The 27,310-nt window shown below is 52.4% G+C and overlaps 9 protein-coding genes across 9 annotated transcripts; 4 read left to right on the top strand and 5 right to left on the bottom strand.

The window, feature by feature from the left end:
* Positions 1–1,483: 1,483 nt before the first annotated feature.
* Positions 1,484–2,200, top strand: CKM354_000285400 (uncharacterized protein; the record flags this gene model as incomplete). The annotated part of the gene is made up of 1 exon (XM_044798024.1): positions 1,484–2,200. The coding sequence occupies one exon, from the start codon at positions 1,484–1,486 to the stop codon at positions 2,198–2,200; it is 717 nt and encodes a 238-aa protein (XP_044653959.1).
* A 368-nt stretch (positions 2,201–2,568) lies between these two features.
* CKM354_000285300 (uncharacterized protein) lies at positions 2,569–4,381 on the top strand (the record flags this gene model as incomplete). Its single annotated transcript, XM_044798023.1, has 4 exons — positions 2,569–2,742; positions 2,798–3,131; positions 3,220–3,938; positions 3,998–4,381. 4 exons carry the CDS (start codon positions 2,569–2,571, stop codon positions 4,379–4,381), a joined length of 1,611 nt encoding a protein of 536 aa, XP_044653958.1.
* A 52-nt stretch (positions 4,382–4,433) lies between these two features.
* On the bottom strand, positions 4,434–6,021 carry CKM354_000285200 (uncharacterized protein; the record flags this gene model as incomplete). The annotated part of the gene is made up of 5 exons (XM_044798022.1): positions 4,434–4,669; positions 4,724–5,046; positions 5,103–5,219; positions 5,274–5,391; positions 5,439–6,021. The coding sequence occupies 5 exons, from the start codon at positions 6,019–6,021 to the stop codon at positions 4,434–4,436; spliced, it is 1,377 nt and encodes a 458-aa protein (XP_044653957.1).
* Positions 6,022–8,219: 2,198 nt separating this feature from the next.
* Positions 8,220–9,854, bottom strand: CKM354_000285100 (uncharacterized protein; the record flags this gene model as incomplete). The annotated part of the gene is made up of 1 exon (XM_044798021.1): positions 8,220–9,854. One exon carries the CDS (start codon positions 9,852–9,854, stop codon positions 8,220–8,222), a length of 1,635 nt encoding a protein of 544 aa, XP_044653956.1.
* A 1,059-nt stretch (positions 9,855–10,913) lies between these two features.
* Positions 10,914–12,048, bottom strand: CKM354_000285000 (uncharacterized protein; the record flags this gene model as incomplete). The annotated part of the gene is made up of 3 exons (XM_044798020.1): positions 10,914–11,675; positions 11,721–11,828; positions 11,881–12,048. 3 exons carry the CDS (start codon positions 12,046–12,048, stop codon positions 10,914–10,916), a joined length of 1,038 nt encoding a protein of 345 aa, XP_044653955.1.
* Positions 12,049–13,356: 1,308 nt separating this feature from the next.
* CKM354_000284900 (uncharacterized protein) lies at positions 13,357–16,692 on the bottom strand (the record flags this gene model as incomplete). The annotated part of the gene is made up of 1 exon (XM_044798019.1): positions 13,357–16,692. One exon carries the CDS (start codon positions 16,690–16,692, stop codon positions 13,357–13,359), a length of 3,336 nt encoding a protein of 1,111 aa, XP_044653954.1.
* Positions 16,693–20,127: 3,435 nt separating this feature from the next.
* CKM354_000284800 (uncharacterized protein) lies at positions 20,128–23,226 on the top strand (the record flags this gene model as incomplete). Its single annotated transcript, XM_044798018.1, has 1 exon — positions 20,128–23,226. The coding sequence occupies one exon, from the start codon at positions 20,128–20,130 to the stop codon at positions 23,224–23,226; it is 3,099 nt and encodes a 1,032-aa protein (XP_044653953.1).
* Positions 23,227–24,021: 795 nt separating this feature from the next.
* Positions 24,022–25,189, bottom strand: CKM354_000284700 (uncharacterized protein; the record flags this gene model as incomplete). The annotated part of the gene is made up of 2 exons (XM_044798017.1): positions 24,022–24,855; positions 24,911–25,189. 2 exons carry the CDS (start codon positions 25,187–25,189, stop codon positions 24,022–24,024), a joined length of 1,113 nt encoding a protein of 370 aa, XP_044653952.1.
* A 658-nt stretch (positions 25,190–25,847) lies between these two features.
* Positions 25,848–26,888, top strand: CKM354_000284600 (uncharacterized protein; the record flags this gene model as incomplete). The annotated part of the gene is made up of 1 exon (XM_044798016.1): positions 25,848–26,888. The coding sequence occupies one exon, from the start codon at positions 25,848–25,850 to the stop codon at positions 26,886–26,888; it is 1,041 nt and encodes a 346-aa protein (XP_044653951.1).
* Positions 26,889–27,310: the final 422 nt, after the last annotated feature.

Raw genomic sequence — 27,310 nt, 5'->3', positions numbered from 1 at the left:
GATCTGCTTCAAGGCCGCGGGTGAAATACCTCTCCAAATTCCTCGCTCACATGTCTTCAAGAGGTCGCCATACCGTCAGTCTTTCAATCGTTCTCTGCATCATGAACGTCCTGGCCAATGGTGAAGAACAGAGTATAGCGCCAGAATGATGACCACTAGAACCCCCACCAACACCATCGACACTTCGAGACTGTGGCGGCGAACACTTTGTATGAAGCTATTGTTTCGTGCTCCGCTGCCATGATTGGGTCGTTGCAGTTCGATGTCTTCCCAGTAACGCTGGAAGCGATTGTTCTCCGAGCGTTCGAATGGGTGACCTCTGTTTCTGTCAGGCTGGTCACTGCCGTCGTAGCGTGGTGGTCGGGTCGTGTTAGATCCACTGTCAGCGCTCGGTGTTTGAGGAGGTTCTTGGTGCGATGGTGCCGGATTGTGGCTGACGTTGGCCTCCTCTTCGGCATTGTAAGGTGGTGGTGCGTTGTCGTGGTGTGTTGCATAGGCCGGAGGCGGCAGCGCAGGTCGCGAGTGCGCACTTGATCCGTGTCCTCTTGGACATAATGTTGAGCTGCGCGGGCGGACCGTGCGGCAATAGCCTGATCGCATGTCCGCTTCTTTATGCTCGCTGTTTCCCCGGTGGTATAGCAGCAAGGTCTGGCGATGTCCGCTTCGCGTGAGGGACGTATACAGCGCCTGAAGGCCGACCGCGCGGAAGCCGTGCTCGCATTGTCGTCCGTACTTTCTCAAATCTGTGACAAGGTTCTCGAGTCCCATGGTGAGCGTCTTGATAGAGACCACAATCGTGGACGCCGTGGGGCCGGTGCTTCCGAAGTGGTAATTGATTGATGGAGCAGGAAGAGCGCTTCACATAGCATTCTGCTCAATGTATCGACTCATGGAGTCAAGTTGCGTCTTGCCAGTTGACACAAGGTATCGAATATGTTGCTGCAGCGACAATCAGCGTTGTTTCTCAAGAGACGGTTATGGCTTGGCGAGGTAAAGTTACCAGATCATCGATGTTGCGGTATCGCTCGAACTCATAGCGAGCATACTCCCGCATCTCGCGGCGAATCGGCATGGACGGGGGAATCTCTACGCGGATATAAGTCCAAGAAACTTCAGTGTATACATGTCTGCTGTGCTTACTGTTGATAGTTCGGATGCACTCTCGCCATAATTTGATGACTTTTTGCCGTTGGAGAAAGTGCTCCAGCGTGAGCGTCTTGCCGGAGAAGCGCACTGCTTTGTCGGGCGATACTGTGGCACATCGCCGCAGCGTGGAGTACATACTGGCCAGAAGTACGGCAGACTGATGCCTGGACAGTGGGCTTCTCTCAAAGGAGATGAGGTTTTGATCTCGTCGTCATTGCCGGAAGTTGCTCGTGTCGAGACCGCGATGGGCCGAGTCTTGGCGAACGCGTCTTCCGATTTCACGCGTTAAGCACGACCTTGAAGCTACATCACTATCGACACCTCGCCAGTCCGCGCAATGGGCAAGCGGAAGAGTGCAAATGAGGTAGAAGAGGAGCCCTCGTCTGCAACGGCCCCGTCGCGCGGCCATGACTTGATTGAAGCTGTCAACAAGTTGTCCGAGGAAGACTTCAAGGAAGCTTACCTCGCCGAAGAGGACTGGTCACCGTTCGTGAGTTTCGACAGTCAGTTTCGATTCGCGAAGACTTTGAGGCAGGACGAGTTGCAAAAGTGCTTCGACCTCATCGAGCGGACCAGTCGCCACGACTACGAGCCGAGTAGCTTTGGGTGGCACCCAAAGCGAAAGATGCGTGAGATGAAGGAGAAGGAGATGAGATATATCATCCTGAGAGACTCTTCGCTGCAAGCACCGTCTGAAGCGGGGGTAAGTGGCTTCCTCAGCTTCATGCTTACTCACGACTCCACGCCATCGGTTCCCGTGCTGTATGTCTACGAGATCCATCTTGACAATAGCACTAGAGGCAAAGGACTTGGCAAGTCCTTGATGGGAATGGCGGAAAGCATCGCGGATAGAGTGAGAGTGGAGAAGGTCATGTTGACTTGCTTCAGGAGCAATGTGAAAGCCCGCGCGTTCTACGAATATCTGGGATATGAGGTGGATATCTGCTCACCCGAAGACCGCAAGACGAGGAACAAAGTCGTTAAGGTTGACTATGTTATCATGAGCAAAGACCTGACGGGTCCGGACATTCGTGACAACGCAGACAGCGGTTGATTACAGAGACGAGTAGTTCTTAACGACACAATTGATCAGGCATGCGCACGGACTGCTTCCTTGAGCAGTCTCTCCTCGGCACATCGCAATACAGGCCAGAAGGTCCAACCAAGACAAAGCGCTTGCAATAACCTTGTTCAGACGTCAACCATTCCGCACGGCGTACAACGATTCGTTGTCATCGAAGTTCTTGCTGTCTCGGTGAAACGGATGGACAATGTTGGTTGGACGTTTGTCGATCGCCAGGAACGCTCGTGGTAAATCTGTTCTAATCTCAACCCGAATCACTCATAAAATCGGCTCAGAAAGCATCAGTTGCTCCTAGAAGCGGTCTTCTCGCCCCAGGTCTCGCTTTCGGGGGTGGCAATATGGCTGAGAAATCCGCGAATGTCAGCGTCCAGACTATATCGCCCCTGCACGAATCGAACCGAATTTCGAACTCCCCAGAGCAACGCATACCCAACTATGCGTCTGGCATCAAGCTCGTTCTGACAACAATTGGCCTCAGCTTCACGATTTTCTGCATTGCACTCGACAGCACCGTGAGTACGACGACTGTTCTAGTGCTGTTCAAAGTGCTGATTTTGCCCTGTGCAGATTATCGCGACCGCGATACCAAGCATAACTGACGACTTTTCCTCTATCAACGACATCGGCTGGTACGGGTCGGCCTACTTTTTGACGACGTGTGGCTTTCAGCTCTTGTTTGGCAAGCTATACACCTTCTTTTCCCTAAAGCTGGTTTTCGTTGTTGCGTTGTCGCTATTCGAGATTGGATCCGCGATTTGCGGTGCAGCACCTACCAGCACAATTTTCATCATCGGCAGAGCTGTTGCAGGATGCGGATGTGCAGGGTTGTTCTCTGGTGCGCTACTCATCATCGCGGACACGGTACCTCTGCGATCCAGACCAACATACACTGGCCTTCTGGGTAAGATTGGTCGCGACAAAGGCATCTTCAATTCGCGAAGAACTTCGTCTCAGACATTACGATCCCTGTCACTGACCGCTTTTGGTAGGTAGCATGTATGGCATTGCCTGCATTGTCGGACCTCTTTTGGGGGGCGTCTTCACAGACAATCTGACCTGGAGATGGTGCTTCTGGATTAACCTCCCTGTCGGAGTGGTGACAGCTCTGTTTATCATATTATGCTACCAACCTACAACGAATGCCGCTAATGTCCTGCCACGGGGATGGAAACAAGCTACATTACAATTCGACCCCTTGGGAACACTAGCTTTCCTTACTATGGTCGTCTGTCTGGTTCTGGCCTTGCAACTGGGGGGATCCAGGTACGAGTGGAGCGATGGTCGGGTCATCGCCTTGCTAGTGGTCTTTGCAGCCTGTTTCATTGCCTTTGCACTTCTTCAGGCCAGAGGAGGGAGCAGAACCACCATTCCGCTGCAAATTTGCCGACAGAGAACAGTCGTGGCCAGCGCGCTGTTCTCTTTCTTCGTTGGCGGAAGCTTCTTCATCCCAGTGTATTTCATTCCCGTCTGGTTTCAGGCCGTGCGAGGATCGAGCGCTTTCAGTAGCGCCATTCGGATCATCCCTCTTCTTCTCTCATTGATCGTAATGTGCATCCTCAGCGGAAGTCTGACGACACTCTTTGGCTACTACACTCCTTTACTCTGGATATCTGCGGTGTTGCTAAGCATCGGCGCTGGATTGTTGTCAACATGGGAAGTTGATAGCTCGCGAACTGTGTGGATCTGGTATCAGATTCTGTTCGGATTTGTATGTCCAACATTAAGCGTTTTAAGGCAATAATCAGAAACTAACATAAGTGCGATTAGGGCGCCGGCGCAGGCTTGCAGCTGCCATTAATGGCCGTGCAGAATGTGCTATCGGAGGACTTGATGGCTATGGGCACGGCCATGATCATGTTCAGCCAAACCTTCGGTGGCGGAATTTCCGTTTCTGCTGCTCAAAACGTGTTCACGAACCGCTTGCTCGAAGAGCTACATCCGATACTCCCAGGCCTCGACCGAACCATCATTCTTTCCTCGGGAGTCACGAATGTGCAGGAGCTGGTTCCAGACAACCTCCTGCACGCCGTGCGGCTGGCTTGCAATAATGCGACAACAACGACCTTTATTATTAGCATAGTTATGGCTTGCTTAGCTGCTCCAGCAGCGCTCGCAGTGGAGTGGAGAAGTATGAAACGGAGCACTGTCTAGCACACTCAGCTTCAGGACGCTGCATGTCTTTACAAAGATCTCCATCCCACTTTCAAAACACAAATGGCACTATCCTCCACTTGACGGCCTGACAGTATTCATCCCAAGCGCAGGCGTATTTGGCACGGCACCTGTCCTCGTCACGGAAACAACGATGGACTACCATGATAGTCATCAGTACTGCTTCGGCATATGGAAAAAAATGGCCAGTTCCGCAGGCAAGGCACGATGCCCACGTGTAAATGCTCGAACCAAGATAGTTCGCGTGTCGCGCCCAACCCCAGAACCCTGTGGCAGCAGTCTGTTAGCTCCGTAGTCATGGTGATGGCTTCACAAACATACCTGAACACAAAAGCAAAGAGTGGTGAACCTTGCCATCGGAGGTTCGGTACTGCACTCTCAGCACTTTCGCCGTCTCACCCCAGATCTTGTTGTCTCCATTGGCGGCGCGGGTCGAGCTCTTCTGGTGGTCAACAATATGTCGCATATACCATCCTGCCAGGAACATCATGGAGAGACCAAGACATTGCCCAGTGGACAGCTCAACGGGGTGCAGCGCCAGATATTGAGTCTGGAGTGTCCAAAGGTGTGGCATCATCGCTGCGAAACCATAAATGCTGTAAAATGAGAATCGTTCATATGATCCGTCAAGCGTTTCGAAGAACCTACCAAGATCAGCACTCGGGGACCTTCATCGCGCAGCGAAGACGAGAATACGGACCAGTTCTCGTACCAGAAATATTCGATAGTGATGGTCAGTCTGAAAGCAACGGTCAGAGCCATGGACGCTGTCAACTTTCCATGCTTCTCATACTGCAGCGCAGCGAAAGATAGGTCACTGTGTCTTCATCAGACCCCATTGGCATCAACCTCGAAGAACATGCACACTTACATCAGCGACCAGGTCAAGATACCTCCTGTGCGACTGGCGTTGAAGTGTTTCCAGTCGAAGAGTCGGCCGGAACGCGGATGCAGCTCGCCTCCATTGAAAAGGTCATACCAAAAATACCCTTCTCTCCATCAACTTCTGGCTCATCCAATTGTGGATTTATCTTACCAGTAAGGAACGTCTCGCTCTCAAGATCTGGCGAAATTCGAGCTTTCAACCAAGAGATAGTGATGAGCGCCATTGAGTAAACATTTGCAGTAGCAAGGAGCGGACCCCAATTGTTTGCAATATACGTTGGATCGCTGAGCGACAAATACGAGCAGGCAGCTGCCACGAGGATCGTCGAAGCCCAGGCTGCGAGTCCGTTCAATCGATAGAGGATTCGACGACCTCCTACCGTCCTTGGCGCCGCATGCAAAGGACCGGGAAGGAAGTTATAGAGCATCGCTTGCCAGCCTACGTATCCAAGGTAGACCGCAATTGTACTAGCAGTTGGTCGAGGGGTTCTTTCCGCGAAGAACAATACTGGACCCTCTTCCATGAGAGACCTCGCAGCGAATTCGAGAGACGCATCGAAATCTTGATAGGCTATCTGATAGAAGGCCAGAAAGAGAGGAGATCCTGTCACCAGAAAGAAGCTTGCGATCTCATTGAGCAACATCTGTTGTCCGCCTTCATCTTTGGCAGTATTTGTCGGAAATGCAGGATCCGCAAGAGCATCCTGTCGTGTCTCGGTCGTGGTCTGCTGCATCGAGAGCTAAACTGCTGTTGGAACGGCGGAAATCTGCAAAATCGAATCGTTGTCGGGTCGTCAAGATTTCCTGGCTTTCGCACCATTTCTACCACTGGCTTCATGGCTCAGCAAAAACCACTGCTGGGCGCATAGTCTCGCTTGTGGGCACGACATCTGCACACATGGCATCCATCTGTGCAGTAGGGCTGACCAAGCTTTGGGTGGTTGGGAACGTACGGATGCGTGGAATTGTTCCCCGGCTACCAGGTCTTGATGCAGGTCGTTGACCGCCAGAAAGTTCGTCGATATGCCGGCACGGACATGCTCGTTGCTTGCCTCCGCTATCGCTGGCAAGAAGCTTGCTTGCTTCTCGAAGGTGACGAACTGTGGCTCATTGTATGCACGAATTGAGAGCCGAGCCAAGAAGTTCACAGATGGTATCATTCGAGCAAGAAAAGCGACTTCGTGGCTGCGAAGAAAGTTGAGTAATGCACAACCGGACAAGACTCACATGTGCGTCGTCCAACTTCCTTCAAGCATATCATGGATCTCGTCTTGGATCTGCTCGATCCCATTGTTCTGGACTCGGTATACGCGAGCGCAAGGTCTTCATTGCAATTATGGACGTGCCGAAATGCTGACGAGCAAGTGGAAATATTTGTTGCTTCCGCAGGGGATCGCGCTCTAGCCCACACTCGATCGTGTCTTCTGGCCTTTGATTCTGGCCTCTGGGATCGTAACGACATTTGGCGACAGAGTATCAGTATCTTCATATTCACGCTGTAAGACACAAACTCTTGTCAACCTCACCAGCTCGGTCTACTGAGAACGACTACAGCATCTCAAGTTTCAGCGTCTATCTCATCCTAGGCACAATCTGCTACCATCTAAACTTCGACCGACGATGGAAGAACGACCCCAAATTCCACAAACATCAGGTCCGAGAAGAAATCATAGAATCTCTTACAACACTATTCTGGCTCAACGTCTTCACTGTGCCGATTTTTCTCGGCCAAGTTCACGGATATGCGAGGATCTATCCCTTCGGCGAAGCCAGTCTCACATACGAGATCTTGCAGTATTCATTGTTCGTCCTATTCAGTGATGCCGGGATGTATTGGCTGCATCGAATGTTTCACATTTCAGTGCTCTTTCGACGGATGCACAAGCATCATCATTAGTATGGGAACTTTCTACTGAATCATAATGCGGGGACGACAATTGCTGACAAGGCGACTCAGTTACGTCGTGCCGACACCCTTCGCCGCTCATGCGTTTCATCCTGTTGAAGCATATATCATGAGTCTGCCGATCTATGCCTTCAGTTACATACTGCCAATGTCGAATGTTGCACAACTGGTGGTGTTCGTCTGGACTTTTGCCTGGACTTTTCTGATGCGTGAGTTTGTTGTTTCACCTGGTTGAATGATGAGCCTGACTTTGAATGTGCCTGATAGACGATAATCGGGAACAATTCCATACAGTTCATCACAAAAACGTCAACTATAACTTTGGCCAATTCTTCTCGTTCTTCGATTGGTTATTTGGGACATATTGGGATCATAACGACTTCTTTGCCGGCAGAACTGAGAAAGAGAAAACGAGCTCTTCTGTCGTTCGCAGTGAAGGAAAAGTTCCATCATAGAGGTCCGATTTAACTCACGCCTGAACAAAATAATCTTGCTACTCCAAAAGACAATGAGTCAATTATCATCCAAATCACGTACAAAGGTAAGCGGCATATAGTTGCTATCATTCACCTCATGCCGACGTCGCTCCGGCATGTCTTGTTTCACAAAATTTCCCGAAGCGGGCACTGCACAATATCGCGCAAGCAACCTGGTTTCGTGGAGAACGGTCAGAACCGACGAGTTGGAAGGAGTCGCAGCTCGCCCCGTTGACCGCTACAATGGTACCGGAGATCGTCATTGTCACAAAGGAAGGCATTGCAGCCTGCTTGCAGAACCCTGCAGCCCTGAAGATGCAGGTCATACATGACACAGGCACTGAGCCTTGGTCTTAATGCCTGAAGATCTGCTCGATGCGGGCATAATCGCGAAGTAACACGGAAGAGATAGCGAATACGCCATGGACACGGGATTTCTTCGCGCTAGAAACGATGGAATTGTGCGTTCCAAGTGCGCGTCGTGAAGTTTGATTCGAGCAGGCAGGATAACTCTGACTATGTCGATAACTCAGCGTTCAAAGGCCCAAACTTACTCCTGCTTAATGCCATGCTCGCCCGATGAGGCAAATGCATCGCTTCCTCCATGTGCAGAGTCTCGTCTATGAGCTTTTCGCGGACTTCCGGGTGCAGCAGGTCTCGACGCTGCAGTCGGCAACAGGTATTCGGCTGCAACAATGCATTGCAACCAGCCATACAAGCCCTTGACAGGCCACACATTCCAAACAGAATGCAAAGCCTTTCCAATCCATGTCTCCTTGTCGAAGGGCAATCTCTCATCATACTTGTCGACAGGCTTGACCTTCTCGTAGAGATTGGGCAACTTCGAAGCATGGTATTTGGCACGCAGCTGGTCCCGATGGCGGCGATCAAAGATCTGCCAGAACTGCTCCTCCGTGTAGAATGTGTGAGCGTACAGCCACTTTTGCCCCCCACAAGCTTGGATCTCAGACTCCAGTGCTTTGTTCCAAGCAATGGCTTGTGCAGGATCTGTAGAACTTTGACCCCAGATTCCGAAAGACATCATCATGTCTTCTGTGGAAGAAGTGGATGTTGAGTCGGCGAGAAGGCCCTGTGTTGTTCCATTCGAGTCACCTCCTACGCGCAGCGGACAGAGCCAGATTGGGTACTGCTTGAAATTTTGGTCCAAATAGTCAAAGAAGCTTGAGGCTTTGCTGTATGGAATGGCGACATCTTGGACGACGTACTCCCGAGCAAGATCACTTCTGTGCAGTGCATGGTACATAAGTCGCGTTCGAGAGTATCGATCCAGTATCCAGCGACTCACTCGATTGAAGGGTACAGCGAAGTAGCGGTAGGTGTACTCGCCCATCCAGAAGGCTCCTCGATCGTAGCGGAACAGGTAGTCGCAAATCGGTAAGATTTCACTCCAAGATCTTTCCTTGATACTTCGATTCTCGGCGTTGATGTAGAACCACTGATCTCGCGGCCTGGAATACCTTGTCACCTGAGCATCAGCGTTGATGTTTGATACGAGCTTGCCGAGACACAAGACACCTCTGTCGCGTGCAAAGAATATCGCGTCAAGGTAATCCAGGTCTTGTTGTTCTTGCATTAACTTCACTGTGTCCGTAGCCTGCTCCATGCTATCGACTCTCAGATATGTCAATTCGACGTGTGACTGTGCCGGAATGAGTCGGATCGTCAACAGTGTGATAATTCCCAGTGTTCCAAACGAACACGCCGCTCCATGAAACAAGTCCGATCGAGTGGTGTCTGACGCAGTCACAACCTCGCCGTTGCCCAACACCATCTCCACTTCTTCGACAGTTCGATAGAAGAGTCCGTAGCGGAAGGAGCTGCTCTCACCTGAAGTACCCGAGAAACCGCCGCCAACAGTGATGCCGGGAAACTCCATAACCACTGGCGGAAGCAGACCGTGCTGTAAGGTATGTTCGACCAAAGCATCCATCGGCACATTGGGCTGGGCATAGACGACCCTTCGCTCGGGATCGATGCCCAGCACGGAGTTCATCTTGCTGATGTCGACGAAGTTGCCTTCGCGAAAAGGCGATGTGCGAGTACTGTTGGTAGAGCCATGATAGATGCGGAACGGAACCTCTGCGGCGTGGAAGTCTTTGACCTTCCTCGAGACTTCTTGAACAGCTTTTCGATGGTCCTCGTAGCCTTCGAAAGCAGCAGCCATGATTTCGGAGTTCAATCTGTTGACCCGGGCTCGATTGGCAGAAACGGTTCAATTTGTAGTGTCTTGAACCTGAGGTGGCGCTCAGCGGGTGCGACATTCACAGGCGCAGCACCCGCAGTTTGCTGCATTGGGCAATGCAATAGCATCGTGCGACTTCGGCCGCCTGCTTTGGGATGTCAGTATTCCATGCATGAACCAAATGCTTACCGCCACTCAGCAGTGATCTAGCGGTGTGAAGTTTGCTCTACATGCTGTATCTAGCGATTGCATAACACGTCTGACTTGGCAGATAGCAAAAGTGTCACTGGAGGCTTGACTAGCAATCAGAACAGGATTTGATGACTTAGCACGAGACCGATCCTAGACACTTTCGAGCCGTGGTAATGTAGGGATAATTGAAGGAACCACGACAGCGCGTCTGTGTTCTCGATGGCATGCAAAGGACGCAGCCCGTGGGAAGGAAGAAGGGAACGTTAATGCCCAGAAAGCCTGGGACGGAACGGCAGAAAGTTTCCCCTTGCGCCACCCTGCGACTTCCAGATCCAATCCAGAGTAATCGCGTCCAGGGAGGAGGACTGGAGCATGATCTGTCAATCATCGACTCTCAAGCAGCTAGATGCAGCGCTTTCTGAACTCACCACGAGATACACCGCGGCGTAAATCCGCTCCAGGAATTGGACCACAAGAATAGGCCGCTTGTGCTCATTGCGAGGACGCCTGGCGTAGAGAAGAAGCGACACGAGCGGCTTCCTTGCAACTTGGAATAGAGGGCGACACCTTACTCAGATGGCAGTCGCCTGACCGTGGAGTTTCCAATCAGCAGCCGAGTGGAGACATCTAGTTATTGGTCTGGAAGTCTGGTTTCCGGGCGCGACTGGCGCTGCAACCTTAGCAGCGATGCTGAGAGCGAAGTGTCGAGTGCGGTACGCAACCAGTACTCTCCCGAGTTACTTGATTTAGGATGATGCTCCCTATTGGTGCTGATATACGACCCAGTCACGAGAGTCTTTGTGTTTCGATCTTGGCAAGGAGATAGCATAAAACCTCTCTCAAAGATTGCTATACTCCGGGACCTTGACGATGCGATACAGCTCCGTGGTCCTCCGTGTCGACCCTTTCCATCGCTGGTAGTGCCTCCACAGCTCCAGATCCATTCGTTACATGTACAGGAAGAGGTGAGATGATAGCGGTCTCTGGTCCGACAGAAGCGACAGAGGTATTGTTCGATCCGCCTTTCCGCCGCAGGCTCGCCAACCGCACCTGTCTGCGAATGATGCGAAGTAAGGGACGAAGCGTTGCTGCAGAGGCTGCGATGATTATGAGTCCCAATTCTGCGATTGACCAACTACCCAACTCGACCGCTGTCTGGAAGAAATCGGGCCCAGGTCGAAGACCTTTGATGTACGGTATCCTCGCAAGAGATATGATGCTCCCACAACAACCGAGCGTCAAGACGAACCCGGCGCTCAATTTCGTACGCATCGGCATTGTAGCTTTGACCAGCACGAAGATAGGAAGGATCGCGAACGTCCAATCCGCAGCGGCGTTGAGGTATGCGGCGGCGAGCTGGATGCGGTAAGTGACCGGTACCGGTAAGCATATGTCCTTGATCGTGTTCTCGAGGTATTTCGATACGTTCGCGCCGCATTGGAATATTGCAAGGAAGAAGAGGCAGATGTTCCAGAGCGCGTTGAAGGCAAGGACGAAGTAGACCAGATATCGCTGCCAGTCGCGGATGACGATTCGCAGGTAGAAGATGCCGAGCGATGTTTTGAGAAAGATCATGGTAGTGACGTAGAGTGTGAAGCCCGAGATGATGATCTATACTCGTCAGTACAGAGGAGAATGAAGAACGGGCTAGCTCACGAGTGTTAGGCGACTGATCTCGGGAAAGGTGAGTTCATGAACTCTGACTGCACCGCCGTAAGGCGTCTCTGGAATGATCAAGGTAATACAGAAGCCGGTAAATGAAAACTGAACGATGTCGTCAGATCGAAATCGTGTTCTGTAGACGGTGGTCACTCACAGCACCTGCTACCAGGAAGGCATCGTCCCACGCGAGACCGCCAATAATGACTTTGCGAACCCAAAGTCGGAGTGCAAGTGTTACCCAGGAGAAGAACATGAATATTGATGAGACGGCAAATAGACCATTGCGACTTGCGTAGGACTGAGCGCCATTGAATTTCTCCATGCTGGTGTTTGGTGAGATGTCACAGCCAGCACACGATGTGGGGAGAGAGTTTGGCTGGCTGAGCTCTGTTCTAAGTGTTCTTCAACGTTCGGCTATCTAAGCATCTCAAGCCTCTGACCAACCTTCTCTGGGCAATCGTATTCACGCGCAACGGCACCGGCAGTGGAGGACTAGCCGACGAGTCGTTTCAGTCGGCATGCCGTCAATGGAGAACTCCATGACTCGTGCCCAAGCGCCGGGGCCTCGATTCGTCGCTTAACGTAACCCCAAAATGTTGTAATCACCTGATGGAGTAGAGATCTTCATCTGGTTCCTCTCGATTCACCGTTACTCCCACCACTGACTGGAGACATCGACAAAGCTGCATGCCCCGCCAACAACAAAGTCTCAAAGGAACGTGACTGCCTGTACATGGTTCGTCACAGTCGATAGACTAAATCAAGCTTCCACTGAAGAAGGCGGGCCGACCAGCCGCCAAGGTAAGAATCTACGTAACTATACTGTGGTTCACACGGCATTGTCCCGAACAGTATCTAGACATCAAGGCTTGCAGTTAACGGCACCGCCACTAGTCTTTCTTCACTCCATCCTACAGATTTGATCGGAGTTGATTCCGAATGCGACAGCTGTAGGACGCGACGTCTCGTGGAGAATAGCGGAACAAATGAACAGACTCAATTCAACGTTACAGTCAAAAACCGGGACAGCAAATCGGGGAATGTCATATGGGATCAAAATCATTTCGCTGCCAAAACATAATTTCATGGGTATCTCATGCTCGTACTTTTGTCTAATCCTCAATCCTCAACCCAAACCCAAACGCCAATAATCCATTCGCAAACAAAAAGCCCAAGCCACCATCTCTCTCAGTTGCCCAAAACTCGATCGGAGGGAAACACTCGCTGATAGAAACGCAACAGCTCGCAGATTCGATGTACAGGTGCTCAAGGCGACGCTCCCATCAAAAATCTGCAGCTTTGCAGGATCCATAATGTATGGTTTTTTGTGTTGTTTTCAAGTGTTGCACGACGAAAGAAACTCTGGAGAATTCGATGTACAGGGGCTCACGGCGCCCTCCCATCAGCAATTCTTGAGTTCTTCGTGTGTTTTTGTGTTGTTTTATGTTGTTATATGTTGTATTGTCGGGCAGTGAAGATGGTGGCTTGTATGTGTGTTTCTGCAATTGTGCAGGGGCACGACACTGGTAACCTTGCCTTCATCGTTCGCAAGTTTCTCGTCAACTAGTGATTTTTCTGTCATGTGTTGATAGCGGCCTTCATGCAATCCTGAACAAAGCTGTTTGCTTTCTCAATAGCGTCTACGCTGTGCTGGGTGAGAATTGGAGTATCGAGACTGGGAGGCCCAGTTCGACGGACCCGAGAAGCCGTACGGCTGACGCGGAGGCTGAATTGATGTGCTCATATGGTTGGGAGACCGATACTGAGGCTGAGAAGGAGCCTGGTACTGAGCCTGATGATAGGTCTGATACTGAGCCTGATGAGGAGACTGGTACGGCAGCTGAGGTGGAGCCCAGTGCTGAGGCTGATAAGGGGCCTCATACTGAAGCGGTTGAGGAGCTTGGTACTGCAGCTGATGAGGAGCCTGGTACTGAATCTGACGAGGAGTCTCTCGTGTATCCGCATGGGTAGATCGGAAGGACAGGTTCTGAGCCTGTCTTGGCATGCTCGGTGCGCTGGATGTACTCGGCGAGCTGACTGAGCTCGATTGACCCAGGGCTTGTGGAGAAGCCTGCGTCAGTGTATTCGTGGACTCTGGTGTGGTTACCGCAGCACTTGGATTCATGTTAGCGGCTGAGTTCTGAGTGGAGGCAGTGTCCACTGTAGAGGACTCTGTATCGTCGTTGTGCTTTCGCCGCTTTTTCTGTCCCTTCTTCTGCTCGGTTACATTGCCACGACCGCCGCGTTTATTGCCATACCACCATTTCGGAATTATGAGTTCGTCGATGTCGGTCGCTGTGTCGTTGTCGGCGAGCGTCGGGAGACTGTCTGCGAGCGAGATTGGTCCATTCGTGCCAGTCGTGACCTCGTTCGGTGTGACCGTTGGCTCGACTGTGTTGTCGGTAGCATTTACAGACTCGACATCCTCGCCGTAGGATACAGAGTAATCGTACTCGTCCTCATCTTCGCCCGGGGCATCTTCATCTTCGCCTCCATCAGGTTGTGAGTCGTCATATGCGCCATCGTCCTTCGCTTCGCCGTCTGGCCCTCCAGCATCGTGATCATCATTCTTCTTCGACTCATCACCATCTTGCCCGTTCTGATCGCCTCCATAGTCTTCTGGCTTCTGGTCATCATCACCAGCATCGTCCTGGTTCGTGTTCGCACGGCTGTTTCTCCATCGATCAAGCCAGAGCTTGCTGTACTTCAACATAAGACAGAGAGTGCGAAGCTTTTTAGCGATCTGCTCGGCAGCGAAGGTCGCTGCATCAAGGGCTGACTGCTGCTCTGCTGCAGCCTCCGCGAGCTCCGCGAGCTTGGCCCTGTGCTCACGTTCGAGTTTTGCGTAATGATGTAGGCCATTCTTGTGTTCCTTGTCGATTGCCTCCTGCTGAGCTTGCTCGCAGTATTGCTGCAATTGGCTCGGGCTCACAGCTTGCTGTTTAGCCACCTCAAGCTCCTTGTTGAGGTCAGAAATCTTTTTGTTCCGACGTGCGAGGCCTTCCTGATGCTGCTGAACAGCACCATTAGCCTTCTGCAGAGCTTCCTCCTTCTCGTCCAAGGCTCGTTGCATCTTGCTGTTGTCTCTCAACTTGGCATTCTCCTCCTCCAGTTCTTTGACCCTCCGAGTAGCTTCGAGAAAGTCGTCCCCTGCAGATTTCTTCGCATGCAGTGTGTCCTTCAACTCGTCCCGGGCCTTCTCCTTCTGGTTCAGCTCGTCTTGGATAGACTGGTACTTCTTCTCCAGCGATTCATACTTCTGCTGCAGCTCTGATATATCGCTTGCCTCCGCATTAACTGGGGAAGCAGAAGCAAGCTGGTTCTGGGCTTCCTCAAATTCTAACTCAGCAAACGACTTCAAACCTTCGATATCCATTAGCTGGCCACGAAGCTCGTCCACCTCGTCGGTGAGCTTCTGAATCTGTTCAAGCTCTTGACTGCCAGGCTTTTGCCTGCTGCGTAGCTCCCCAAGCGCCTCGCGCGCGGAATCACGTTGGGCTTCGGCTTCCACGAGTCTGTCATACAAGCTCATCTGGTTGGCGTTGCCCTCTTCGATCTTGCTGCGAAGACTCTGTTCAGCCGTTTGTACTCGCTTCTGAAGATCTGCGTTGTTTTCATTGAGGCGGGTATTGGCTTCCTGGAGCTCGGCGGCGCTCGTATTGGCAGAACGAAGAGCGTTTTGGGCACTGTTGAGCTGGGCTCTCAGGCCCTGACGCTCGGAGACTTCACTCTGCAGCTTGACTCTCTCTGCTTCCAACTGCTTTTCGAGCTCCTCTTGGGCCACCAGCAGTTCTGATTCGGACGAGCGAAGATCATCACGCTCCGTTTGGAGGTCCTCGGTGGCGACCTTCATCTCAGCGAGCTCCTTTTCCAGCAAATCGCGGCGAACCAGGGCAGCGTCACGTTCCGTTTGGAGGTCCTCGGTGTTGGTGATCTTCCTCTCAGCGAGCTCCTTCTGCAGCGATTCGCAGCGAGCCAGGAGGGCGTCACGCTCCTTTTTCTGCTGAGCGGCTCTCTCTTGGCCAGGAGCATGGAGTTTTCTCTCGTTGCCGCGCCTAGTGCTCTCCATCATCAGCTCACTCTTCGTCTCCTCAAGCTCGCTCTGAAGGGCTTCTTTGTCCGATTTCAAGGCGTTAGTCTGGTTCATGAGCCTGGCATTCTTCTCCTTGAGAGAGTCAAACGCGGCTTGGCTGGTCTGAGTGGCCTCACTGGCCTTACGAGTGAGTGCCTGCCCCGCTATAGCAAGCTCATTCCTCAGCGAATCGACCTCCTTCTGCAGTGCCGTATGTAACTTAGCCAGCTCATTGTTCTTGCCAGTCATTTCAGAGACAAGAGAGTGAGCTTTGTCATGTTGCTCGGATGTGGCGACCAGCGATGACTTGACGTTATCGAGTTCAGCTTGTACGGACGACGTTTCGCTCCGCGCCTTCTCAATCGCAGCTTTAGCATCGGCTTCCGACTTCTTGGCCTTGGTTTCAGCCTCCAGGAGAGAGTCAACGAAGAGTTCCAGACGGTCGAGATGGTGCTTGAGTTCAACTCGATCTGTGTCGAGAGGTTCCACGCGTGGTGCTTGTGGTCCGTGCTCCAGATCATCGATGGAGGCGTCGAGCAAGTCCTCTCCGTATTGAATGGCGCCGGTGGGGTCAAAGTCCGAGAAGAGGTAGCCGAAGTAGAGGAAGCAGGAGATGGAAAACGCCAGGGCGGCCACGAGTGCGAAGGGGAAGGAGGACGAGGATGCCTCGAGTGAGCTCGACGCTACTGTCAGGACGTGGACAGGCAGATCCATTGTCGGGAATGACTCGATGTTGTCAACCGATGGCGCAGCGATATCGGCAAAGAGTGCGCCTTCTGCCGGCGATGGGAGCGGAGGTGGGGCGGAGATGGTGGTGTTCGAGATCTTGGTTTGTTGCTCCATAGCGAAGTAGCTGGCGAGGCAGGCGAGCGAGAAAGCGACAATGCTAGCCATTTTGGCGGTGCCTCGAGTGTTGTGCCAGACAAGGCGGAACAGTGCTTGACGTCGAGTGGTGCGAAGTCGATGTGTTGTTCGGCGATGTCTGGGGAGCAAGCTGGAGGAGAGAGGGAGGGCAGGTAATACAAACGCGAGGGTGGGGCCCGCTAGTGAAAAGTGTGTTGCTTGGCGCCGAAGTGAAGACTGAAGTGAAGACTGCAAGGTGAACACTGGTCAAGCTTCACGCGCGTTCACCGCGCGTTGTACAACGGCTTTGCTCTTGCAGCACTAGTGAAGTAAAGTGTTACGTGCTCTGTATTTATGCCATGATGATAGTCACGTATATCGCATATTCGGCCGCGCAAAAGTATCTTGAACACGCGCTGGCTGGGCGCGAGTGCCTGATGTTTCTCGAGGCGTGCATTTGCTCCAAGCTTCTAGATGTCGCGCTGGGGAATTGGCACGGCAAAGGGTTTCTGAGACGTGTCAGCGCCTATAAACAAAGCGACGGAACAAAGAAAAGAAAATCGCATTCTAGAAGAATACCTAGCATTCTTAGCAACGGTGAACGGCCCACGTTAATTTCTGCGTTGCAAAAAAGAAAGTCCAGTTGGCACAAAAAAAATGGAGAAGGCCAGATTCGAACTGGCATCCCAAGGAGACAACCGACTGATGATGCATTCGGTCGTGCGAAGAAGACTTATCCAACGTCCCCTATGGACCTGGTGCTTTTGATCGCTACATCCTTAATGAATGCATCTTATCGAGTATCGAGCCGGTTGATCGTGCCGCTTGCCGAAGCGGTGGTGCTCAAAGCGACCTCCGCGAGCATGCAAGGACCCGACTGCTGAAGGCACCACTAGGTGCACCTGGTACCTTCAGCAGCACCTGGATCTTACCATTGGACCACATCCCCTTTGATTGGATGCTTGGACACAATTGGAGGTGAATGATAATCATTGCCCGGAGTCCGGAACAAAGCGCGGGCCCTGAAGCTGCAGACAAAGAACCTGTGCTCGACGACGGTATCTCGGACCAAAGCGCACGTGAAGGCCAGAAGGACTGCAGGGTGGCCACTCTACATTTGAACCAGTATTGATTTGCTTGCAGCGGACTCGAGGATATATGCACTGGTCATGTCTTTGATCAAGCGCAGAGCTACTCATCGTCTTTGGATTCAGTGGTAGAGGCTCGAACGACCGCATGAATGTAAGCCGAACAGGACCACAGACCTGTCAGCGCTGTGCACATATCTAAATCAAGAAGATCGTCAGCCTGTGGATGTCAATATTGCCTACCAATGTGCTACACGAAATGAAGCTTGCCTTGCATGTAGAGCATCGACTGCTGTAAAGCCAGAGCCAACATTAAGGCACTAGCTTGAATCAGCATCTTCGCGCCAACGTCCTGTGCTTTCTGGGTTCTTCATGAGCGATTCATCATAGTCGCCAAGCAGCGTACAGAGTCTCTTCGTCCTTTTTTTCCGTTGCATGATCCTTACCACACTCAACATAGCTCGGCCAGGACGCAATGAAATGCTTGGCCGCGGAGCAGGACATGCAAGATTGCGCAGAGTATTCGCCAGCTCAGTTGCAACGGCGTTTCGTGATGTGCGTCGACTTGCAGTGAGCGGAAGTGGCGGCGTTGGAGGACGTGAAGTCTGCATCCAAGCCGGGCCATGTGGCAAGAGCCGGAAGCTCCGTCTTCATGGTTTAATGCAATCGCAGCAAATCGACCGATCCGAGCTTCTCTATGCTGTGCAGAGTATCTGAGCATTTGCATCATTCCATATGCTTATGACCAGCCCATGTGCCATGGGCTTCAAACTGTTTCTCGTTCTAATTCACCGAACAAGTGGTGTCCACTGCATCGTGGCATTGTTCGGCAGCCAAATCGCCGAAGCCACGCAGCCCGTATCCCTGTCCATGTTCACCGCAGTTCATGCCATCAGATCTCGCACCAGCCAATGAAGCTCTCCTGTGAGACGTCCCGCATAGCTCTTGAAACTTGCCTGCTGTCTAGGATATGAACCCAATGCGCAGCTTCGCTGGAGCTAGACGTGTAGCATGCCAATAGGGCATCAACAAGCTTACAATACTTCTGCTGGTCATCACGATGCCCAAGCATCAACGTGTTTCGGTCAAAAAGTACCGCTTGCGCGGAGGTGTGCTCTTCCACGAAGTGATGTGGTGGAATCGCATGCGGGCGCAAACTTACGCGGCAGAGAGGCTGGGCAGGATTTGGAGAGAGCTCCACATCAAGCTCATGAATGGAACGAGGATTGATTGAGTGCTACAAGCGTAGAATGAGACCGCGGAGCGCGGATGTGACTATTGTCGGAGACGCTGCTCGCATTTATCGATAGAACGCGAGGTGTAGGTTGACGCAAAGTTGTCTACACGATGCATCATTATTGTGTTCGGCCCAGGTTGTCTTCTCGAAGCTCGGCGTCAGGCTGTCAGCTGGCGCCGAGAGCGCGCTTGGAACGATTTCGGCTATTGTGGAGATTTGAAGACGGCAGGGCTGGGCAAACAACGCATCGTTCGGCAGCTCATTCGCAGAATATAACGGATGGACTACGAGATAAACGCGAAGATTGCAACAACGTACGTCCATTCTCAACGCGTTTCGTGAATCCGGTACCCAACGTGGCAGGGAACAGATCAATGGTTCGAGCTTGAGTGACGTGGAGGATCTTGAAGCTCTCCCGCAATAGACTTCCGGGTATGCATGCATTGCGCGCTGCTGAAAGCCAAAAAAGTTGGCCATGAAGGAGACTTGAACGCGATTTTGCGATTTTCCGCTGTTACGGCACAGTATAGACGCCGGAAAGGTGACAGTGGCCAGGTGCGACCTGTCAGATGCGAAAGACTGTCGTGTCGCGTTGCTCTTGCCTGGTGGTGCCGGTTGTCAGACGTTCCTGGCGGCAGCGAGGAACCCACCAGGGTCGGAAGGCGCACGGACAGAGCTCCACGACGCTAAATGCAGCATTATACGAGCCATGTCCTGCACCACTCGCTTCTGTACATGCTCCGTCCTCCTTCGCGATTGATGCGAGGAACGCAGCACCAGACCTGGCGTCGTCTCTCTTCTCGTGATCACTGGAATGCGACTTGGACTGGACCAAATCCACACTCGCTTCGCCTTCAACTTCACGACACCATGACTGCCGCGCGTCATTCGTGAATACAGTCCAGGAACAATCAGCTTTGCGAGCTCCACTGCCTCTTCGCCCAACGACTCCTCGCGCCTATCGCTGCTCGGCCTGTACCGCACGACAATAGCCTCGCGACAATAGCAGATCAACAGCTGCAAGAGACACCAAACCAACTCAACCACGATCGAATATTCCTATCGCCGACCTGTCCACAACCTCACCCGCAACGGCGTGGTGTACGCCCTAGACCACAACATCCTGTCTAGCTCTGCGCATCACCGCGCTCATCCTCCACAATGATCCCTCGAATATGGCCCGGCCTGCTGTCCGTCCTCCTTCTATGCGTCCAAAACGTGGGTGCCGCCGACTACTGGTTCAACTACCAGACGGGCACGGGAGAAACAATAGTCCTCAACGACAACCGCCAGCCAGCACTCTATACTAGGAATTTTGGGGATTGCCTCGGCAGCAGCACAATCAATGTCACCCGCTTCGATGTCGCATACTACAAGGACAACATGACAATTCTCTGGCACATGGCCGGCGAGACGGGTGTGACCAACGACAGCATCATGATGAGCATTGGAGTGTACGCATACGGAGAGAACCGATACGAGCTCATCTTCAATCCTTGCGATGCCAACATCGACAGCTTGTGTCCACTCAACGCCAGTCTGCCGATCGAGGCCACCACCATCATTCCAGTCAGTGCCTCCGATGTGGCTGCCATCATCCCACTTGCTTTGACGATTCCGGACTTCGAAGGAGAGGCAATTTTGCGCATCTTTTCGAACACCACGAGACAGGAGATTGCATGCTATTCTGCGGTTGTGACAAATGGAGCTTCCTTTAGCCATCCTGCAGCTGTCGGAACGGTCCTGGGGCTGTTCACACTTGTGGCTGTGATCGCCTCTTTCGCGACTGCCATCTATGGAGAAGCCGTGCCGACCATGAGACTGCACTACGCGCACTCGCTTTCAGTGGGCGTGGTGTTCGCAGTCTGGCAGCACATCTTCTTCTCCGGAGCTCTGTCCGTCAATTGGGCATCGGTGCTTCCTGCTTGGTGGAGCAATTTTGCATGGGCTGGTGGCATGATTTATACTGAGAGCATGCAGAGCAACCTCAACAGCTTCATTGGCAATGACCTGGGCAATACGTCCCAGGTCGGCGCAGCACAATCCGGATCCGCAACTCCTAGCGTTGGCGGCGGATTCGACATCAGCGCCATCTACCGCAGAGCTCTGTACGCTGGTATCAAGCGAGCGGCAGATCTACCGCACGACGTCTCTGCGAAGATCTATGGCCGCCAGGCAGAGACCGGTGAAACATCCTCCACGACTAGTTTTTCTGATAGACGAGACGGCTACCAATGGTATGGTGATCCGGTGCCAAACGGTCTCCCACTGCCGGGCAATTACTCCGGCTTCGCTGGTACGCTTGGGTACGAAGGCATCTCTGCCAGCACTGCGTTCTTGACTGGCTTTCTCTGGTTTCTCATCATTCTCGTCATACTCGTTGCCTCAGTCATAGCCTTCAAGTGGACCCTCGAAGGACTGATTCGCATCAATTGGGTCAAAACAGATCGACTCCAATTTTTCCGTGATCGCTGGATTGGCTACAGCGCTGTTGTTGCACTGCGCATCTGCTATATTGGCTTCTTTGCCGTAATGTTCTTGTCCATCTTCCAATTCACCTACCTCGCTGGCAGTGGCGCGCAGGGTATCGCCGCGATCGTGTTCATTGTCTTCTTCATCGGCATGCCGCTCGCTGCTGGGTATGCGGTGTGGTACAAGAAGGCAATGCTGGGGTCTACTTCCGGAAAGGTGTACGAGCATAAGATACTCATGGGCAAAGTTCCATTTCCGGCCGACCTTGGCAAGAAGGGTCCAGAGCAGACTGCTGTCGAGCTCCAACCTACCTCCGAGCCTGGCCATGCGCATTCGGAAAGCAAATCTAGTACGGTGCCGATCTGGAAGCGCATAGCTTCGACCGAGAAGACACGCGAGGCAACCGACACGAATGGAAAATCTCGCAGCATTCACGATGATGACGACTACATCAAGAAATTTGGTTGGCTGGCTGCTCGTTTCCGGCGTACACGCTGGTGGTTTTTTACCGCCTGGCTGTTCTACGAGTTTATCCGTGCTGTGTTCTATGGAGGCGCATCAGGATATTCACAAGCACAAGTTTTCGGTCTGCTCATTGTGGAAGTCATCGCCTTTGGACTGATCATCTGGATGAAGCCATACGAAGGACAGCGCTTGAATGTATTGGTGGTGTACTGCCTGGGCTTCAGCAAAGTGGCCACGGTGGCGCTTTCAGCGGCTTTCGATGTCAAGTACAATCTGCCTCGCATTCCTACCACAGTCATTGGCGTCGTAATCATCGTGATTCAGGGCATACTCACCATCATCACGATGATTGCGATTGTGGTCGGAGCGATCAGCTCGTGGATGTCGATCAAGCGAAACACCGAAGACTTCCGACCTCGTCGCTGGTATGGGATGCGCGAGAAGTACTTCGATCATCTGGACCGGACGGTTAATGACCTTCCGCGACCTCCCAAGGTGAAGAAGCCCAAGAATGTCGAGCCTGAAGAGGTTAAGGCCGGCTTTGAGATGAAGAACGTGAAGCGGGTGGCCAAGATCGAGGACGAGGATCCAGACTTCCAGGGCGACATGGCAGCAGACCCAAATTCAGCCTACATGAGCACAGAGGATCTTTCGTCAACCACATACGGCAAACGCGCAATGACGCCGCTCAACCGTAGTCGTGCAAACAGCAGAGCCGCGAGCATCAAGAGCTTTAGCTCGACGAATCTGCCGTATGGCGCAAGATCACACCGGCCAAGCTGGAGCACACGAGACTTCTCGCGCGCCGGCTGGGAGCACGATCTTGATGAGAGCCAGACTGCAGTCGGCGACGATGTGATCGCACCTGTGACACCCAACAAGCGGCACAGCGGAGCGTTCTCAACAAAGCAGCCTTCGTTGCGTCCAATGACCAGCAGCAGCTCATTGCGTGTCGGCGCTGAAGTCAGCAGCACCGATGCCATCGGCGTCGTCCCCGCACCTACTATTCGTCCCCGTGCTGGCACAATGGGCTCAGTGCGAAGTTCTCGACGTCTGTCAGGAGGCTTCCACGGCACTGATCATCTCGAAATTGAAGTGCCGCCGATACCATCGCAGTACTCATCGCAGCGAAATTCGTACATGTCACTCAACGCCGACGCTGGCGAGTCGAGTTCGAAAATGAGCACCAACTATCAGCAGAATCTCGCTCTGGCGAGATCCACACCAGTCCCTCTGACACCTGCACAGGAGCATGAGGAATTTGACCTCAAACTCACGAAGACGAATTCGAATGCGAATACGAAGAAATCAGCCCCACAGTAGCGTTGTGGCTCGACTGTATGGGAGGCCTCCTTTGAGGGGTATCCGACTATAAGTCCTGACAGTGACTATTGTCGTCCCAGTACGGCTCTTGATTGGATTTGAAGCGAATCACGTTCTTGGACACAATTGGGGCGAGGATACAACAGACTTTCCACGTCCAGCATCTTTTTCGGCATGGCGATTGGCGTATATGGGTGCGAGGAAGTATTCCAGCACCCCGGATTTTCGGCATTTTCACATTTGAGGCGGCGGTGACGACAGAGTCCGAGCTGTCACCTTTTACCACTCTCTGAACATATTTCGACAGATCGAGGAACCAGAAGTCTTCCTCACAGCATCGCGCAGCACCTTTTTTCTGGAGCGCGCAACAACACAGCACATCGAGTGCTCTGTTTCTTTATTTCGTAGTTTTAATGAGAACATGAGGTTGACAAAAGGGGATGGCGCAGGTTGAGCGGCTCGAAGAAGAAAGCCTGTTCTGGTTCACACCACTACCACGGTGTAGATGCGATGAGTATGACGAAGGACAAAGTCGACTCAGGAGACACCAGAGATAAGGAGAATGAGGAAAAGCCATTGTGGCAGAGAAGGTAGAAGCAGACCTGAGCAATCAAATTATTTGGATATTTTAGCCTTGTTTCCTTCCTCTACTCTACCTCTCCATATGGTTTTGAGCGTGTCTGAATATCTCTCAGCCCTCGTGATTTATATTGCTCTGATTTGATGCGAGCTATCCAAGCAGAAGATGTTGGCTCCGCACACGCACAAGATTTGTATTGTTGCATGAGACATGGCTCACGGCATCGCCCTCCAATTCCGCATTGCACCCACAACACTATGCAACATGTCATGACTCGCTCCGCTGAGCGTCGCTTGGCGGAAGTCTCTCAGTATTGCTCTCCTGGTCGTGGGTTCTCTCAAAGTTGCATGTTCTTCTAATGTATAATCATTCGTCGTGGCAGAATCCTCCACGAACTCGAACTCGAGTATTATCACGCGACGTTGTTCGCGAAGCGTGATTGTCGTCTCGCCTAGTGAGAGCTGAGTTTGCAGATGGGTGCTTGCATCTATGGCGAGGAGGAGTTGGTTGGGGATGGTGTTGGTGCGGGAATAGATGTCTTCTTCTTCTTCTGTAGGAGGAAGTTGTGGTGATATTGAGGTAGGTGAAGCTTCGAGATCAGCAGGAGCTGGAGATGAAGACCAGGGATTTGCAGTTATCGGCATTGTTGCATCTATTGTTGAGGGTATTGTGAAAGGAATGAGGGGCACGATAGCGTATTCGCTCGTGAGTCGCTCGATGACCCTTGGGGTATCTTCAGTCTCGGTCTCGTTAGAGGAAGAGTTGTTTGGCTTGACAATGTGGAATTGGGCAAGTCCAAGACCCATAGAGTGTAATGTGAGGAACACATCTTTAAGTTCGCGAGATGCGAAGCGTATGTGGATAGGTCGGAGAACATAAGTCGTTCGGTCCTTTGTTGCTTGATCGTTGCGAGGGCCAAGATCGCCCAATTCATCTTCACCGGAGGACGTGCCATGAATCCGGTACCACTTGTGATCGATAGCTCCAGTAGAGAAAATTCTTCGTGTCGCGCTGAGGCCGTGGATGGTGAATTGGAGCATGTGGAGGTCCTGTCATAAATGTCAATAGGTATGCTTGCAGGCTTTGAATCAGTGCTACTCTTACCCAAACATTAATTCTCTCGATTCCGCACACAGTTTCTGGGCCTATGACTTTGATCCATCTTGTCAACGGCGTTGCAGGTCCGTCATCGAGGTGGGCGTTGAAGCTGGTGAGGGAGTAGAACATGGCCAGTGTCTCGCGGCGGATCTGGCGGCAAGTCTTGGTCAATGCATGTTGACAGCTGTTGTGCTGTAGCATCACAGCGTATCTCGAGGCGAAGACATGTTCGTAGATCTGATTTCTGAGCTCGGGCGAAAGGCGGTAGAGAGGTGAGAGTTCCATGGTGATAGGATATTGTTATACTGGATCAGAGGTTATGTTGCACTTCCAGTATTCTCCTCAAGTATCTCTGTTGTTCTACTGACTACAATGCGATTGTGAGTGTGAACTTTCAGTCGAAGATGATGGACTGGGATCGAGAGATGAGGTGAGGTGCCTTCTCTGAGAGGGGCAATTGCTGCCGAGCTTGACAACCTTGAAGTCAAATGGCAGGCAGCATTCAATGAAGAAGGCATGTAAGAATTGTGATCAACTTCCACGATGGTGTCCATCGCCACTTGGTCTGAGAATTACTCCGACTACACTGTCATACCTGAGGCAACCCTTTGCACCAAGGATGAAAGACAGACGATATTTGTGGAGGAAGCTATGCACTGATGGCCTCCGAAGCTGGAGTAAAGCTCGATTGCTGCTGATTGCCAGCTCCGCAAGAATGATGAGGTCAACTTGAAGACGAGTGCGAAGATTGCATTTCCTCGACCTTGTCACAGAAAGTAGGAAGTGTCGATATTCCAGAAGGACATGGAGAAGTAGAAGCAGACGAGTGTGACGAAAAGCATCACAAGCTTGGACCCAATCTGCCGGCCGGATGCCGAAGCCTCGACTTCGAGCTTTCACAAAGCTTCACCTTCACGATCCTTTCGCATACCTTATCCCAACCATGTCTCCTCCTCGCCTCCTGGTCTCACGCGCAGCGCGTCCTTACCTCTCTCCCCGCTATCGACATCTCACCCGCCGTCATGCCTCCACAGCTCCCATCCCGCCGAAGCAACAATCCTTCTACCAACGCTATCGCTCTCCACTCACCTGGTCCAGCATCGGCATCGGCCTAGGCCTCATCCTCGGCGGCGTAGCCACAAACTTCATCGCTCCTCCTCCAATGCCCCAACAAGGCACCCACGAAGACAATGTCCTCATCGCAGACCTCAACAAGCGCATCGATGAAGAATTCAAGGTCAAAGTTCTTCGAGGGAAATGTTTGGGAGTCTCGAAACAATTGAAAGGACAAGAAGGTGGTTGGGTGGAAATCGTACCGCCGATTACGGCGCCTGGAATTGATGGGAAGGCGGAAGGTGTGGGACTATTGCCTTTTCACGACCGGCTGGTTGATGCGTTGCAAGGTGCGAAAGGGTTGGGTGTCGAGAGGGTGTTCTGGGATCGGGATGAGAAGAGGTTGGTTGCGATTGCTTGGTTTGGAGGAGCTTTGTCTGGATGGCCTGGTGTTACGCATGGTGGGCTATTGGCCATTGCGATGCAAGAGAAGCTGGCATTGGCGGGCAGTCTCGCAGATGGAGGTGATCGGAATGTCAATTCTGCTGTGAAGCCGCAGAGGTTACCTGGGACTGGGAATCATGCTACTTTGCAGGCGCCGACCGCTATGCCTGATGAGCCGGCACAGATGAGCATTGATTATGTCAAGCCGACGTACGCGAACAACTTCTATGTGATCCGCGCGCAACCGGCATGGGCGAGCCCGGATGATGTGAGATTGCCGATACAAGAGCATGAGTGGTTTGCCGTGTTGGAGACCATGGACGGCAAGCCTTGCGTCAAGGCTACGGCAAAGTTCTCGCCGAGATCGGAGTTGGAGAGAGTCGAGGAGAAGGTGAAAGAGGCTGTGGGCGGGTGGAGCTATTCGGAGTTCAAGAAGTGGATGTGGCCGAGCAGGCAGGAGGAGACATTGGGAGAAGCGGCGGGATGAAGAAGGCAGTGAGAAGTTGTGGCAGCATGCCAATGCCGTTGAGCTTGCACCCCGCGCGATGTCGCAGCACGATGCCGGCTTTCATCATTGAGCCTCCGACATGAGAAGAGGCCATAGATGAAAGTGGACGGCACTAGCGACGGTTCTGGTCCTGCTCTTCGCTGGTTCACGATCAGCTGGGGAAGGAACATATGGTCGAAGATCCTTTGGGAGGCAAGCACTGCCACTGGACACCTGGACGTGAATCTGGCCGCTCTTTCAACCTAGTTGCAGACAGCGAAGTGGACATCGCAAGCAACGAAGGTCGTTGCTCTCTCGCCGCAACGCAATCATGCGACTATCTCGCTTCGCGAGACAGGGTGCCGTGAATACGCCTCGTGAATCCAGAGATACGGAGGGCGAGGAAGTACGTGTTGATTATC

Source organism: Cercospora kikuchii (genome assembly GCF_019650295.1).
Source record: "Cercospora kikuchii DNA, contig_00002, whole genome shotgun sequence".
NCBI lineage: Eukaryota > Fungi > Ascomycota > Dothideomycetes > Mycosphaerellales > Mycosphaerellaceae > Cercospora > Cercospora kikuchii.
This window is presented reverse-complemented; position numbering and strand designations above follow the sequence as displayed.